This window comes from Squalius cephalus (assembly GCF_949319135.1).
Source record: "Squalius cephalus genome assembly, chromosome: 17".
Taxonomy (NCBI): Eukaryota; Metazoa; Chordata; class Actinopteri; order Cypriniformes; family Leuciscidae; genus Squalius; species Squalius cephalus.
In genome coordinates this window covers 8033446-8050102 of record NC_137138.1, presented here as the reverse complement: position 1 = coordinate 8050102, position 16657 = coordinate 8033446, and the positions used below count along the sequence as shown (strand labels likewise).

The following is a 16657-nucleotide window of genomic DNA, read 5'->3' as shown; positions in this document are numbered from 1 at the left end:
TTAAGTGCATTTTATTTGTATTTAATTTCAAATGTATTACAAATTAAGTTCATATTAAATGCAATTAGTTGAACTTTTGAATGCTTTTTTTAAACAACATTAATGGGACTTTAATACATATTTAATAAGTACTTTCATAATTGCAAAAAGTGTATTTAAAATATAGTTAAAGGGTAGTTTAATGAACTGACAAGCAATTAATGTGAACTACAATATACTTTAATGTCAGTTAACAATACACTTAAATGTGAATTAAGAGTAATGTTTTCGACAAACGTATTGCATATTATATGTAATCGATTTCAAATGTATCAAAGATTAAGCTCAAATTAAATGCAATTAGTTGAAATTAAGAGTGATTTTTTGGAACAACTTAAGTGGGACTTTAATACATTTTTATATGAACTCTGAAATATGGTAAAAGTGTACTTCCAAATATACTGACAAGCAATTAATGTGAACTAAATATACTTTAATGTAATATACATGTACACTATTATATAATTAAATACATTTGTAATTAAAATTAATAATAAAGTTGCAATTTATTTCAAATTTGAATAAAAAAAAAAATCTTACCCTAGTTACAATCAACACATTCAATTTAAAACACTCTACATTTACTGACAAAATCTCAAATACATACATAAAAACCTTTCTGTTGATGCACAAGAAAAACCAAAGAAACACTATAAACAGTGACAACACTTTAAAGGGATAGTTCACTTTATAATGAAAATTCTTTCATCATACTCACCCTCAAGTTGTTTTAAACCTGTATGAATTTATTTCTTCTCCTGAACACAAAGGAAGGTATTTCGAAAATGGTCAGTAACCAACCAGTTAATTGTGTGTTCAGCAGAAGAAATAAATTCATACAGGTTTAAAACAGCTTGAGGGTGAGTATATGATGACAGAATTTTCATTTTAAAGTGAACTATCCCTCTCATTTAGAAAGAGTCTGGAGGACAATGATGCTTTTTATGCACAATCATTTTCTCCCTCATACAAAGGTACCTAAACCTATCCATCACAGAAAACATTTAGCATTTTTACATTTTCAGAAAACATCATTCTATGATTTATAAGATTGTTTCCATGTAATTTACAGGTATTACTATACTTTTGGGGGTAATTTGGTCCCCATAACCTAGGGATTACAAGTACACACATTTTAGAAGCAAACACACAATACCTCAAACACACAACCCATGAATTACAGTTTTTCTCGATTGCTTAAACACATTTCTTGAAACTATGCCTCGTATTCTCAAAACTATAAACACAAATCCATAACGTCTAACCCAATTCCCCAAACATCACATTTTCAGGTCAAAATGAAGCTCTACACTCAAAACCATTCACTCTTGCTGAAAAAAACAAACTTTGCCCTCAAACAGGACACACAAGCCCTCAAAATCACACACACTACAACATAGTCTAACACACTGGTGCAATAAATTCAAAACAACATTTCCAAAACGGGTAAGTTATGTTGCTTGTGGTTCCCCCATCACAAACCTTTTCACATGATGAACACAAAAGACCCAACCAGTGGATACACTGGCACATTTTTATTCATACACAGAAAACACACACACACAAAAACATTTTTTATTCCTGTTTTACTCTTTTTTTTACTCTCTCCTCTAATTTTTTTTTTATATTTACTTACAGTAAGATGTGTGTGACCAACATATGACAGTAAAAGAGCACACACAAACCTTATTCTAATATGGAAGTGTATTGGAATGGTAAAGAGTGTTGGTTGTGACAGGAGGGCCTCCACTCAAGGATACAATATGATGAACACGTCTAAGTATGTTCCACATATGGTTGAAATACCATCATTTGCCTAGAAAGATAACATTCTGGGAGTCAAGACTATAAAGGAGAAAGGATGCCTTCACTGTCACACTCTGCAGCCACACCGTCTGACTGTACGACTGCTGGCCTTTTCTTGCAAGAAAATAAACCTCATCAAAGACTATTGGAAATGTTTGTCTTTTATTCAGTGAATTTTGTTTGTCACCACACCTCCCTGAAGGCTCTCGAGGTGACGGTAAAGCGACTCAAATTTGGCCTTACTCGTAGCCCAGCCTCCCTCATAGTCATACCACTGATAAAGACATGGGCAACTAGAGTAGCTTGAACTTCATCTGAGACTGCTTGTCTTCTTGTCCTTGCCCTTCCTCCTCCTCATTCTTATCCCTCTTCCTTCATGTCTTTCTGGATCCATTGTTCCAAAACGCAATAAACTGATTTGGGCCCTTTTATCTCTCTATTGAAGGATCTGGTTGATGTGTGTTAAATTTTGACTCTTAGTGTTTCCACCTGGGTAATTGTGTGCTAACTGAGCTGAAGCTGTGCTGACTTGAGTGAACAATATTGAATGCTAGTGCTTTCTAAATGACAACATGGTGTAGGCAATGAGAAATTAAGGGATTTGTGTGTAGAGTTTTGCAGTGACAGTTCAACAAATCTGACATGTGTCAAAACAGGGAATAGTGTTTATAGTTTAGTGAAATGGGTGTGCTTTTTGATAAATGGCGTTATGGTTTTGAAATTTTAGTTCAAAAGCCTGGTTATAGTGTTTAAGCAATCGAGAAAAACTGTAATACAAACAAAATGTGAAAAAAAGTATAATTTCATGTACAACACTAAGATTTAAACGGGTAATGCTTTACAAAAAGGTATTATTAGTTAACTACTTCAGTTAACATGAACTAAGAATGAATACTTTAAGCATTTATTATTCTTAGTTAAATGTTAATTTCAACATTTAATAATGCATTATTGTATTCAAAAGTTCTGTATGAAAATTAGTTAATGCACTGTGAACTCACATGAACAATGCCTATAAATTTTATTAGCTAACTTTAACAAACTATATTTTAATTAACTAATATTAACAAAGATTAATAAATAGTGTAAAAAAATGCTCATTGTTAGATCATGTTGGCTAATACATAAACTAATATTAACAAATGAGACCTAATTAAAGTGTTACCGAACCTTGTTAATTTTAGCTCTTAAACCTTAGCACCAACATTAAACAGGACAAAATGCTTACTCCAGTGAATATAAGTTTGTCTAAAAACAAAACAAAAACTGAAGAAATCCAAAGGCACAAAAACAAGAAAACCAAAATCTTTTGTCACCAAATTGTCCCAGGTGCTCTCCAAAGTAAATGTGAATGGAAATGTTCCAAAGAGGCAGGAAAGTCAGAAAAAATACCTTGAGGAAAAAAACAGAAGGAAAACATGGTTATAAAACAGATCCAGACCATTATTATATTTGGCTCAAATGAATGAAAGTGATAGATATACAGTTGCGCTTTAAAGTTTATATACACCTTGCAGTATCTGCAAAATGTTAATAATTTTAGCAATAAGAGGGGTCACAAAAATGTACATGTTCTCTTTTTATTTAGTACTACCCTGATGAAGCAGTTTATTCTGCAAAGCGTACATAAACTTTTGACTGCTAACTGTTGATGAACGTGTGATGTGATGAATTACCTCAGTCATCAGGGTCACATCGTAGTAGAAAGCTGGGAAAGGTTCCTTCTATTTCCCTCAAACACCAGAATTCCATTGACCACGCCATCTTCACTGACACTGGGCTTAAAGTGATTAAAAATAGAGAACATTTGTATTGCTACTTTACAGGGATTAAACATGACTATCAGTTACACAAAAATAGATAAATGACCCATGCAAATTGAGAAAGGTAATCTTGAATTAAATTTTTTGTATAAATATAAATATGTGTATTTGAGTTATTGGTGTAAGCGTCTGTTTGTCTGTCTGCATGTCTATGTTGAACTGTAAAGTGTAAGTGACAGCCTACTTTCCCACGGGCGCTGTGTGACAGTCAAACACGCTGTGTGGGTTTTATATGGGACGTAGGGTCCGTGATGTCACCACATTGTAACGCATATCCTCGCTCGAGCCACATAACTGTTCAGACGGCGGCGACTGAAGACTTCACGCGCGAGTTTGATTCTCAAAGCAACATTTCCTTTCTTCAATTTGAAGAGCTTGTTTTTTTCGTACTGAAATTCACTTTTTGTTCTAGAAACAACGGACAATAGTTCACACATCATGGAAATCCAAACTATCTTGTTTTTAATTCTAAATGCGCACACATGCACTGCCATCTTTAACGGTGAGTTCAAGAAAAGAGCTTATGATTTTCAAAAAATGTTGTATATTTTTGCTGGTGTGTAGGGCAGACCGGGGACAGTTGCAACACTTTTTGCATTTCTCTCAGTTACTCAGAGACTATTTGGACTAGACCAACCAAATTTGTATTAAACTTGCATCTGTCTGCTAATTACCCATACCATTTAAAGATGATTATATATATAAGAAGTCAGATGTTGCAACTGACCCCGACCCAGGGGACAGTTGCAACACAACCCAGGGACGGTTGCAACATGTTAAAAAATACTTTACATTTCATTAATTAACTTAAGCTTTTTGTCTCAATGAGCACAGAATTCTTAAAATATTAACTGTTTTAGGCCTACTATAATATTATAATATTATTTATTTCAATAATACTATTGTAGCCTATTATTTATTTAATTATTCATATTTATCAAATGACAGTTATTGAGTTTTGTTTGTTCATGTGTAGAACATAGGCCTACATAGATTCAGTGTGCAGGTGTTACAGATGCTATTCAATCTCTCCATATTTCAGTGTCAGACAGGAAGAATAGAACAATTTGCAATGCAACAAACTTTTATTAAACATGCAATTTATAACTTGTTGCAACCGTCCCCAAACCTATCAGCCATGACAGAACATCATGCCTGCTAGACACATTGACTTTGACACATGCTAACCATGTCACTTAGAAGTCAACAAAACAATAATTCAAACTAAGTAAGTTTTGATTAATTCATACAAAATTTCAGGACAGTATGACAAAAATATATCTCGTGAAAAAATTTACTTTCATACCTCCAAAACAAGTTTTGTTCAATAAATGCAGCAGCAGATGTTGAATATGTCTACTGTCGCTTCACACCCTCCACACCCCTCTAACCGTTAGGATGGGTGTGGCTAGCATGTATATAAGGAAGGGCTCACAGGCTGAAAAACTGGTTTTCATAGTCTGAAGCGCAAAAGCTCGTGGCGCGACATGGCAGGTTACGCAATACTCGTTCCCTCTTCTAGAGAGAACGGAGGTTACATTAGGTAACCGAGTACGTTCTCTTACGAGAGGTTCTCTCGTATTGCTTTCGCTACGGGAACCCTTTGTCAACCCTTTGCATGAATCCCAGGGAAACCGGGGAAAAACCAGATGCTGAAACAGGTGGCCGGTCGGAAGACGGGCCAGCACATATAATAAGCACTTCATATAAAATAGAGCGGCGGTGCCGGTCTATGTATCACTGTAGGCAATGCGGCCAGCAGCGTGGGCCAGCACAGTACATAAGCACATCATAGGGGAAAATAGAGCGGTCTCGCCGGTCTATGTGTAGAGAGAATAATCCCCAGCGCAACTGAGTGAAGGATAGGCGGCGCGGGCCAGCACCAGTCCACAGGCGCGTAATGGGGACAGGAAGACAGAGCGGCACGGCCGGTCTGTGTACAGAAAACTCTTCCCTTGGTGCCATTTACCAGAAATATTAACAGTACATGAACGTAGTCTGCACATGAGCAACTGGGCAGAGCATACATATCGCTTATACTGATAATAGTTTAGCCTGCAAGGCGGGGACTTCTAGGTTATAAAACGAATGTAGATGGGGAGGCCCAGCCCGCCGCCATGCAAATATCGTGAATAGAAATCCCGCTGGACCAAGCCCATGACGAGGCCATGCCTCTAGTGGAGTGGGCTCTGATGCCCATAGGGCACTGCAGGTGTTTGGAGGCGTAGGCTGCTGAGATCGCGTTCACTATCCACCTGGACAGACTCTGTTTCGAGGCGGCGGGACCCTTGGTGCGCCCACCAAACGAAACAAAGAGCTGCTCAGAACACCTAAAGGCGGCGGAGCGCGAGATGTAAACTCTCAGCGCCCTGATGGGGCATAAGAGGTTATCACTGTCCTCGCTATCGGATGATGGCAGAGCCGACAAGGAGATGATTTGCGCCCTAAAGGGGGTACCAATCGCTTTGGGGATGTAACCGTGTCTCGGTTTGAGGATGACTTTGGAGTAATTTGGTCTGAACTCAAGACATGGGGGGCTAACAGATAGCGCGTGTAGATCCCCCGCGCTTTTTACTGAAGACAGAGCTATCAGAAAAACGGTTTTGAACGAAAGGTATTTTAAATCCACGGATTCAAGCGGTTCAAAGGGAAAAGCCTTCAAGGCCTCCAGGACCAAGGACAGATCCCAAATAGGAACCGAGGGGGGCCGCGGGGGATTCATCCGTCTGGCTCCTCTGAGGAAACGGATGATGAGCTCGTTCCTTCCTATTGCACGGCCGCGCGTCGTCCCAGCGAACACTGCAAAAGCCGCAACATACACTTTGAGCGTGGAGGGGGACCTGCCCCTGTCCAACAGCTCTTGTAGGAAGGAGAGCACCCGTGGAACCCCGCATGTACGTGGATCCAGGCTCTTAGTAGCGCACCATTTAGAGAACACAGACCATTTAGACGCGTAGAGCCTTCTCGTGGAAGGAGCTCTAGACTGCGTGATCGTGTTTACGACCCCTTCTGGCTTGTCAACGGGTATCCGTTGATTATCCACGCATGCAGAGACCAGCGCTCTGGATGGGGATGCCAAATTGATCCACCGGCCTGAGATAGGAGATCCTTTCTCACCGGGATCGGCCATGGGGCTAAGTGCGACAGCCTCACTAGCTCTGGGTACCAGATTTGGTTCTCCCATCGCGGGGCTATAAGGAGCACTGGGTGGTGTGTTTCCCTGATCCTCTTGATGACCTGTGATAACAGGGAGATTGGAGGGAAAGCGTACAGCGGGAGGCTGGGCCAGGTTTGGGCCAGCGCGTCCTCGCTCTTTGAGAGGAACGTCGGGCAGTGAGTGTTGTCTTTCGACGCAAAGAGGTCGACTTCCGCCGCAAAGAGGTCGACTTCCGCCCTGCCGAATAGGCGCCAAAGTGATTGGACTGTCTGAGGGTGCAGAGACCATTCTCCCGGGGGAATGATGTCTCTGGACAGTCTGTCTGGGCCGACGTTCAGGTGGCCCGGCACGTGCGCGGCTCTCAGCGAGCGCAGTGAGTGATGAGCCCACACGAGAAGGCGTTCTGTCAGTTTGCAGAGGTTCCTGGATCTGACACTGCCCTGTCGGTTCACATAGGACACCACGGACATGTTGTCCGAGCGGACTAGCACATGGTGATCTCGTATGAATGGGAGGAAGCGTTTAAGCGCGTTCTCGACCGCTATCATCTCCAAACAGTTTATGTGGACCTAAGTTGGATGCGTCCGTCGAGATAACTTTGCGGTGCGAGACGGCTCCCATTGTCACTCCAGTGGTACCAGTCGGCCACTAACCAGGGCTTCAGTGCTGAAACGCAGCTCTGAGTCACTCTGATTCGAAAGCCGCCGGAAGCCCAGGCTCTGTGAGGCACTCGGGCATTCAACCAGCGTTGCAGCAGGCGCATACGCAGTAGACCCAGCTGAAGCACTGCTGCAGCTGAAGCCATACAACCCAGCATCCTCTGAAATGTCTTGAGAGGTGCGGTGCTGCCCGGCTGGAAAGACGCGTCCAGGCGTCGAATACAGCGCGCACGCTGTGTCGACAGGCGGGCCGTCATTGCCACAGAGTCCTGATCCAAACCCAGAAAAGAGGTTGACTGACTGGGCAGTAATGAGCTCTTGGTCCAGTTGACCGTGAGACCCAGGCTTTCCAGGTGGCTGAGAAGCACTGATCTGTGAGCGATGAGCTCTTCCTCTGACTGTGCTAGAATCAGACAATCGTCCAAATAGTTCAAAATTCGCATTCCCTGACCTCTCAGGGGAGCGAGAGCCATGTCCATGCATTTCGTGAATGTACGGGGTGCTAAAGACAGGCCGAACGGCAGGACGGTGTACTGATATACCTGACCGTCGAAGGCAAATCTCAAGAATGGCCTGTGACGGGGTATTATCTGGATCTGAAAGTAAGCGTCTTTCAGATCGAGGGAGATAAACCAGTCCCTCGGGCGAATCTGCACGAGGATCTGCCTGGTTGTGAGCATTTTGAACGGTCTTCTCATAAGAGCTTTGTTCAAATATCTCAGATCCAAAATCGGTCTGAGAGCTCCGTCCTTCTTGGGAACGAGGAAATAACGGCTGTAAAAGCCTGACTCACTCAGAGAAGGGGGTACCGGTTCTATAGCCCCTTTGCACAGAAGCGTCGCTATTTCTGCTCGAAGTAGATGTGCTACTTCCCCATTCACTCTCGTCTCGGTTCGCGCTCGAAAGCGTGGGGGGCGGCGAGCGAACTGCAGAGTATATCCCTTTTTTACTGTGCTCAGCACCCATTCTGACGCGCCTGGAATAGCTTCCCACGCTTTCGCGTGTGCGGCTATAGGGGCAGAATGGCCTCCGGGCTCTGATTGCCACGCATCGCGCTCGAAACGGAGGCACGGGTGCAGCGCGCACGCTCTCTGTGCTTACATATGGCGGCTCGCATGCAGCGATGGCTGGCCGTTTTACACACAGTGTCCCGGTGGCTTTGGACGGGAAACATATAGTGTGAGGCGCGATGCGCGAGGGCGGCGTCGGGGGCGAAATGTTTGTTAGTATGTGTGAGCGCTCGAGGGTGGGCACAGGACTTACATTTGAAACATGACCGGTAGTGAGAGGCCGTGTAACAGAGCGGGCAGTGAGTAGGTGTGGGCACGGGGGGTGGACACGTGACCTACTTCTAGCACTCGAGCGGCTTTTGCCCGCTTTATGAGAGTGGGCTCTGTGGGAGACACGGGATTTATAGTGCTTGTGTGCAGGGGTGAACACAGAAACGTGGGCACATTCACTACACTTGAAACACATGCGGCGTGAGCCGTGCAACCAGACATTATACTCTTTTTGAGATTTCTCTGGGTCGCCGTGAAAACGGCGGTTGTGTGCAGGCGAGAGGGTAGATTTACCGGCTCGAGGTAAACATCTTTTGGGTAAACATCATTTGGCTGCGTAAACATCAAGTAAATATCATTTGGCTGCGAGGTAAACATCTGCAGTAGCCGTGGCAACGGGGACTGACAGAGCGTGAAGCTTTGACGGTGGTCCGGCCGCAGCGGGACTTAACCGTCTTTTCCTCCCTCGGGCTAGGAGGATTTCGCGGGCTCGGGTTTCACCGTTATCCTCGGCCGGGGTCCCCGCGGGGTAGGCGGCCTGTTTTGGCTGGTCGAGCGCGATCTAGGGCGGCCGCCCTGTCGTCGCTGCAAGGACGGAGGTTGAGCAGGACGCTGGGTGGAGCTTTGCGCAGGCTGGTCGCGAGGACGGCGTGCAGCTGAGCTCGAGCGTTGAGGCAGAAAGAGGTTCATCGCCTGTGTGGTTTTCTGCACCTCCGAAAAACGGTCCACGATCCTGTTTACCGCTGGGCCGAACAGGCCGGTGGGGGAGAGAGGGGTGTTGAGAAACTCCGAGCACTCGGACTCCCTCATGTCGGCGAGTGTTAACCAGAGATGCCTCTCTGTAACAGTCAGAGAGGCCATGCACCTTCCTAGGGCCTGTGCAGCAGATTTCGTGGCGCGAAGAAAGAGATCCATCGCGCTTCGTAAATCCGTGATGGAAGCAGACTCCGAGCCTCTCTCGTCCAGATCGCGGAGAAGATCGGCCTGGAGAATCTGCAGCATGGCCATTGAATGCAGGGCAGATGCAGCCTGTCCGGCGGCGGTGAAAGCGCGGCCGACAAGGGCTGATATGGTCCTGCAAGCCTTCGACGGGAGGGCAGCCTTTGAGCTCCATCCAGACTGCGGGCAAAGGTGCGCTGCAACCGCCTCTTCTACGGGGGGAATGGCATTGTACCCCTTCTCAGTGGCGCCGTCAACTTGTGAGAGCGTCGATGAGGTATGGGAGGAGACTCTCGCGGAGAATGGTGCATTCCACGATTTAGAAAGCTCGCTGTGGAGCTCAGGCAGGAAAGGTGCAGTCCTGGATGCTGGTGTTGATGCTGGTGGTGATGCTGAAAACAGCCGTCGAGTCTGTTCGGCGCTGACTCCTTAGGAGGAGACCACTCGAGGCCCAGCTGGTCAACGGCCTTGGTGAGGAGGCGCAAAAGCTCTGCGTCCTTGCCTGCTCGAGTGCGGCCGGAATCCTGGATTGACGAGGAGGCGGTAGACCACACCTCGCTGTCAGAAGCCAGGATGGAACAGCTGTCAGCACCGGCATCCTCGTCTAACTCATCCGCTTCATCCCCTGACACGGCGGCGGCGAGGGCGAGAGCCGGCGGTTGAGCAGCCGGGAGTGGGGGCGGAGAGGGCGAGAGAGAAGCTCGAGGGAAAGGTTCCGGCGAGCTCTTCGGTGCCACATCAGTCTCCGGTGGTCTCTGCGAGCGGCACTTCTTCCTGCGCGGCCCGGCAGAGACAGGTGGAGCGACAGCTTGGTCGAAAACCTCAAGTCGAGCCTGCAGGGTCGACATTGAAAGTTCTTCGCACTCGGGGCAGCCGCCCGTAGAGAGTGCGGTGGCGGCGTGCTCGCGGCCCAGGCAGAGAGCGCAGATGAGGTGGCGGTCTCCGTTGCTGAGCGGGGCTTGGCACGAGCCGCAGGAAAACCGTGGCATTTTGAGAAAAACGCCTCGTGCTCTTTTAGGAAAGGAGAGAGAGAAAGTGTGTGTCGCAGGGCGAGCACACACAGCAATGAAAGTATATGTCGCCGGATGGCGTAGCAGATGGCTGAAGGCGGCGAAGGCGGCCGGCTTCCTCAGGCGCTTTCCTAAGCTTGCTGGTCGCTTGCTGGTCGCTTGTTTCAACGGCGGCGACTCTCAAGATCCAGCGATGCGAAGAGCTTCGCTGAAGACAAGAAAATCAGTTTTTCAGCCTGTGAGCCCTTCCTTATATACACGCTAGCCACACCCATCCTGACGGTTAGAGGGGTGTGGAGGGCACTGGGCGTGACGTCACACAGGGCTCACTGGTAGGCTGCAGCAGTTGCCGCTGAATAGCCAATGAGCATGCTTATGTAGCCTGCCATGGTCTGCCGGCTGCCGCATTGCGTTGACAATAAATACAAAATTAAGGATAATTTTTTGGCTTCAGATCTCGAGAAAAGACAACTTTACCCGTAGCATAAGCAAACTTACGCAATACGAGAGAACCTCTCGTAAGAGAACCCAGAGGTATAGTATCAAGAGATCCTCTAAATACTGTCTATACTTTTGACCTAAGAGCAGCTGGACAAGACCAGTCTTAAGAAATAACTGTTTGCCCTTACAACTCTGAATCGGCATAAATAAATTATTAGTATATTATTATTTCTATACTCACTGCTTTTTACATTGGACAGAATTTTTGGTTTTTCAAAGAAAGTCCATAAATTTGTATTGAACTTTAATTAATATTTCCACAATAGGCTGTAGAAGGCTGCTCTTAGAGTAGAGAGCTCTATAAAGAAAATGGTTGTTTGCATTTAGCTAGAACTAACTTATCAAATTATATAACTTATCATTTATTTGTCTGGCAGCGAGAGCTATCACTGATGGTTCTGTGTTTAGTTACAGCCCCATATGGACGCAGTATTGCTGTTAATCATGTCTATATAGCTCAAACCGATGAGCCGATTGACTTCAATATGGATGAGACATTACCCAACTCTTCCTCGACTTCAAATGAAACCTGTGAAGGTACAAAATCCTCATAGACAGACTGCCAACAACATTTTTACAATGAAGGAAATGGCCTTGTGTTTGTTTTGACTCTAATTCTTTAGTTTAACATCTTCATTAAAACCTCTTGGTCATGTTCAGTTGTCTACTGATGTTATAAGAGATGTCACTGATGGTGTTGTTTTCGGTTACAGAGATCGTTTTTTTAAGTTTTGCTGGACGCGGCCACCCAGAGGTGTCTCGGTCTAACTATAAAGGTGTACATCCATGTAACGACACTGATCTGAATGCTGCAAAATGCAACCGGACCACAATCCTGGAGATATTCGGCGTCTCAGACGAGGCTGTTCTCTTCCTCAAAGGCTTGATGGTCACACGTGTCATGCCCTCGTTCTACATCTTCATCATCCTCATTAGTTTGCCCCTGAACGCTTTGGCCTTGGTGACGTTCACCTGTAGGATTCGAGTGAAGAAACCAGCTGTGATCTACATGTCTAACCTGGCGTGTGTGGACCTGCTCTTCACCCTGCTGCTGCCTCTGAAGATCCACTACCAGCTGAACGCTTCAGATTGGGTGTTCGGTGAGGTGGCGTGTCGTGTGCTCAGTGCTGCTTACTACTGCTACATGTACTGCTCCATACTGCTGATGATGTGCATGAGTGTGGAGAGACTTCTGGCTGTGGCGCTTCCCGTCGCCTCTCTAACCTGGAGGAGTGCAAGGAAAGCCACGTGTGTATGTGTGCTGGTCTGGCTGCTGGCGCTCGCTGGTACGGTGTCACTTCTCTCAATGACACAAACGGTAGAGATTAGGGATGTGGGCGTCACGTGCCACGATGTGCTTTTCCATGACGACCCTACAGATCAGCTATACATGTACCTGTTCTCCATCCTCTCCTGCCTCTACTACTTTGTGCCACTCATTGTCACCTTAGTGAGCTACTTTATCATAATATATGTGCTCAGTGGCAAGTCAAATCGATTAGCAACATCTTCATCATCTTCAGGCAACCGAAGGAGAGCTGTGATTATGGCTATCACTGTGCTGATGGAGTTTGTGGTGTGTTTCGCTCCAACCAATGGCATCCTGTTGTACCACTGTGTTCGTTTAGCTACTGGAGGAAACAGTGGGGAGGGAGATTCATCATATGCTGTTTACCTGTTAGCTGTGTGTTTTGGGAGCGCAAGTGTTTTCCTGGACCCTCTTCTGTTCTACTACGGCTCGTCTCAGTGCAGACAGCAGATCAGATCTGTGTTTTGGTGGAGAAGAGCAAAAACTAAACTATCAAACACATACACTCAGACAGGATCCTCTTCCTTGAGTTGTAAGTATAGTCAGGCTAGTGTTAGTGTAAAGACTTGAATTATTCAGAAAATTGTTTTAACTTTTTGTTTCAACAATTGTATACTTTTTATACTGCTGCTCATTTTGCCACTGACAGAAAATTGAATCCGAAACAGTCTCTTTCTGGCCACAAATCCTGATTCATGATAAAGCAGGATCCATTTTCCTTCCGGTGTTAAAACTCCAGCGCTGCTTTTGACAAATTGACCCAGCTTTATCACATCATCAAGGGACTCCATTTCCTGTTTGTGACTGAATGTGTTTAAGAAACATGGTGATAGTGAAAGCATTTTTATACATTGCCATATTAAGATCACATCTCTTGAGAATGTGATTAGATTTCAGGCTGCAAAATTAGAAAACAAGTTTCCACAATTCACCCCAAAATAAAAATGTTGTTTACTCACCCTCAAGTCGTTCTAAACTTCATTCTAAAATGAATTTCTTTGCTCTGTTGAACACAAAAGAAGATATTTTAAAGAATATCTTAATTGAAAATTGTAAAAATACAGCAGCCGCACTCTCAAACACTGTGCAAGATCAATTTATTAGCAAGCTTTCGGTCTTGCGACCTTCTTCAGGCAAGGTCGCAAGACCAAAAGCTTGCTAATAAATTGATCTTGCACAGTGTTTGAGTGTGCGGCTGCTGTATTTTTACAATTTTCAATGATGATTTAGTTTAGCAGCACCTCACTATAAGACTTTCTTGACGGATGAGCGGTGGCTTTTTCTATAAAGAATATCTTAAACCAATTTTTTTTTTTCATGGAAGTCAATGGGGACCAGCAACCGTTTGGTTACAGACATTCTTCAAAATATCTCTTTTTTGTGTGTGTGTGTGTGTGTGTTCAACAGAACGAAGAAACTCATACAAGTTTAGAACAACTTGAGGTTGCGTAAATAATGATAATCTTCATTTTTGGGTGAACTACCCCTGCAAGTCTAAAACAGGACAGAACATTGAATAGCAGCACTTTCAACAAATAGGCTATTTTAAACATTTATTTGATACTTTTACATCTATTTAATTGCAAGAAAATGAATTTACTTGTACATTTTGAAATTAATATATAATAAAATCATATTTTATGTTCATCTTTTAATATTTTGTCAACATTTTCTGAAAGTTAAGCACCTACTTCACCTAAATCAAAAAAGTTTCATACACACACACACACACACACACTTACAATATAGGGGCTAGTTGTCAAACAAGCTTATTTAATTTTTTTTTATATTATTTTCTCAAATTTTTTATTCTGTTCTCAAAACTGTCAAGTTAATGAACTATTGCGTGAAATATTATTTGGAGTAAAAGGTGTAAAAACTTGCACTATGGTCTCCCCTATGTCATATTGTATTACTGAAGCACCTATTGTATATAATGTACTTTTCTCAGTTCCTTCATTTTTTCTGTTGTAAATTTTTTCTTCATTTTTTCTTCATTATATTTATCTCTTGTACAGATAAGCATAACTTCCCTATTCCATAGAGATAACTATTCTCAGATCTGAATGTTATTTTACCATGCTAATAAACTACTGTATTTCAAACATTTTTAAGTATGTATATAATTGTGTTGACACTGTCCCTCTGTTTCTTAATGAAACTAATGTCATCCATGAAATCATTCAGGGGGGGTGAAATGCTATTTCATGCATACTGAGTTTTTTACACTGGTAAAGAGTTGGATTCCCATGCTAAACATGGACAAAGTTTCAAAAACTAAGTTGTACGTTTGAAGGAGTATTTTTGTTCCAAAAATACTCCTTCCGGTTTGTCACAAGTTTCGGAAAGTTTTTTTCGAGTATGGCTCTGTCTTACGTAAGATAGGGCGGAATTTCCTTATATGGGTCCTAAGGGCACTTCTCCGGTAAGATCGCGGCCGCGCGCGCACTCGTAGACTAGAGCAAGAGAGTGAAAGCAGTTCGCCATCAAAGCGCCCTGCCCGGCTTTTGGGAAGTCAGTGTCACCAAAGAAGTGTGTTTTTGGTTGCCAGGGCAAGACAACCCTGCACAGATTCCCAAAGAACCCAGCGTTAAGGAACCCGTGGATGGAGTTTGTTTTCCTGAGCATAAACGGAGTTGTGTAACTGTTAGACTGTTTGTTCCCTGCATTTCGACGATGATTGTTTTATAAACAAAGCCCATATCGACGGATTTGCAGATCGTCTAATGCTTAAGGATCGAGCAGTCACAATGATAAAGGTTCGCGGTCGTGCGTTGGAACCGGACGGTGAGTAAAACTGTTTGTTGAACAAATGTCTCTGTGTGTTGTCACTAGCTTGGCGCGTTAGCACAGCTAAGCTTCGCCCACAGGGCCCGCCCCCAGCCGCTCGTTTTTTTCCGGAAAGACTCGGTTCAGTCTATCTTTCTGTTAAAAATTTAATAAAACAAAAGACTTTTTGGAGATATGACTCTATAGGTACTCAAGATGAACAGGAGATTGAGTGAAAATGAGCATTTCACCCCCCCTTTAAATCAAAATATTTGCCTAACGGGTAAAAAAATGTGTATCACGCTTTAACTAATGGGATTAAAAATGGTAATATTACAGTATTATCAGAAACCTGTGAAATGTATGGATGGAGTGTATTTCTTGTTCTTCACATGGAGGCTCACAGAGGAAGTGAAAAAAAAAATCTATTAGATGGCAATATCCAGACGTTTATCCAGTGTGGCCTGTTGTTAATTCACACAAACAGACATGTGAAACAAACATAAGGTTTAATATCAACACTCTCCATAAATAATATTTTTATCGATTATGATATACCCTGCAATTTCCAATAATGTGATTAAAGCTGGTAGGCCTATCATCCAATATTATTATCTGAAGCCAATAATATATTGATTTTATTCCTTTCACAGAAGCTGTGCTTATTCCTCTAGATGGCAATATTAAAACACATATAGCCTATCCAGCAACTGTGCTACAATGTGATGAGGATTATCTAACTATAGTGGTCACTGAAACATAAAGGTATATTGAAAAAGAAAGACGTAATCATATTTCATATGTTAAAAAACAGCCTTCTTCCACCTCAGAAACATCGCTATAAAGCTACAGAGCATCCCTCTACGGAACGAACATTTCCCATATATGAATGATCAATTTATTAAATGGTTTAACAGTAAATTTGAAAATATACAGAATAATATATTGTGCTAATATATTACAATATATTGAATAACAGATAAGGAATTGCCGCTTTTCATATATTTAAAAATATGTGACAAATATATTTATTAATATATCATAATGAATGTAATTTTATATTCATTAATAGACTTCATAATATGTATATGATATCAGATATACTACATGTGTAATTTATAGCAGATATATTTACTCAACATAAACACTTAAAAATGTAGTGTAGCCTAATATTATTTCTTTTTTTCTTTTTTTTAAATAATTTACATCTTAAATGTAAAAAAAAAAATTTATTGTGTTTGTTTTGATATTATGTAGAAATGTATTGTTTATTATTTGTATTTCTTTCCTTGTAAAATTTATGTTAATGTATTTTGAATGTTATTTTCATTTGAGTTTATGTTTTAGGTTTACATATTATTTCAA

General features: G+C 42.9%; 1 protein-coding gene across 1 annotated transcript; it reads left to right on the top strand.

Moving 5' to 3' along the window:
• The first annotated feature begins 3916 nt into the window (after positions 1-3916).
• LOC307144794 (proteinase-activated receptor 1-like) lies at positions 3917-14659 on the top strand. The gene is made up of 3 exons (XM_079847354.1): positions 3917-4170; positions 11623-11751; positions 11928-14659. Exons 1-3 carry the CDS (start codon positions 4107-4109, stop codon positions 13091-13093), a joined length of 1359 nt encoding a protein of 452 aa, XP_079703480.1. The 5' UTR covers positions 3917-4106; the 3' UTR covers positions 13094-14659.
• The last annotated feature ends 1998 nt before the right edge of the window (positions 14660-16657 follow it).

Excerpts from the sequence above, each read along its gene's own strand:
- LOC307144794 (XM_079847354.1), top strand. The coding sequence starts at position 4,107 with ATGGAAATCCAAACTATCTTGTTTTTAATTCTAAATGCGCACACATGC. Across the intron at positions 4,171-11,622 it reads ATGCACTGCCATCTTTAACG|TTACAGCCCCATATGGACGC; the intron begins GTGAGTTCAAGA and ends TTCTGTGTTTAG. Across the intron at positions 11,752-11,927 it reads TTCAAATGAAACCTGTGAAG|AGATCGTTTTTTTAAGTTTT; the intron begins GTACAAAATCCT and ends TTTCGGTTACAG.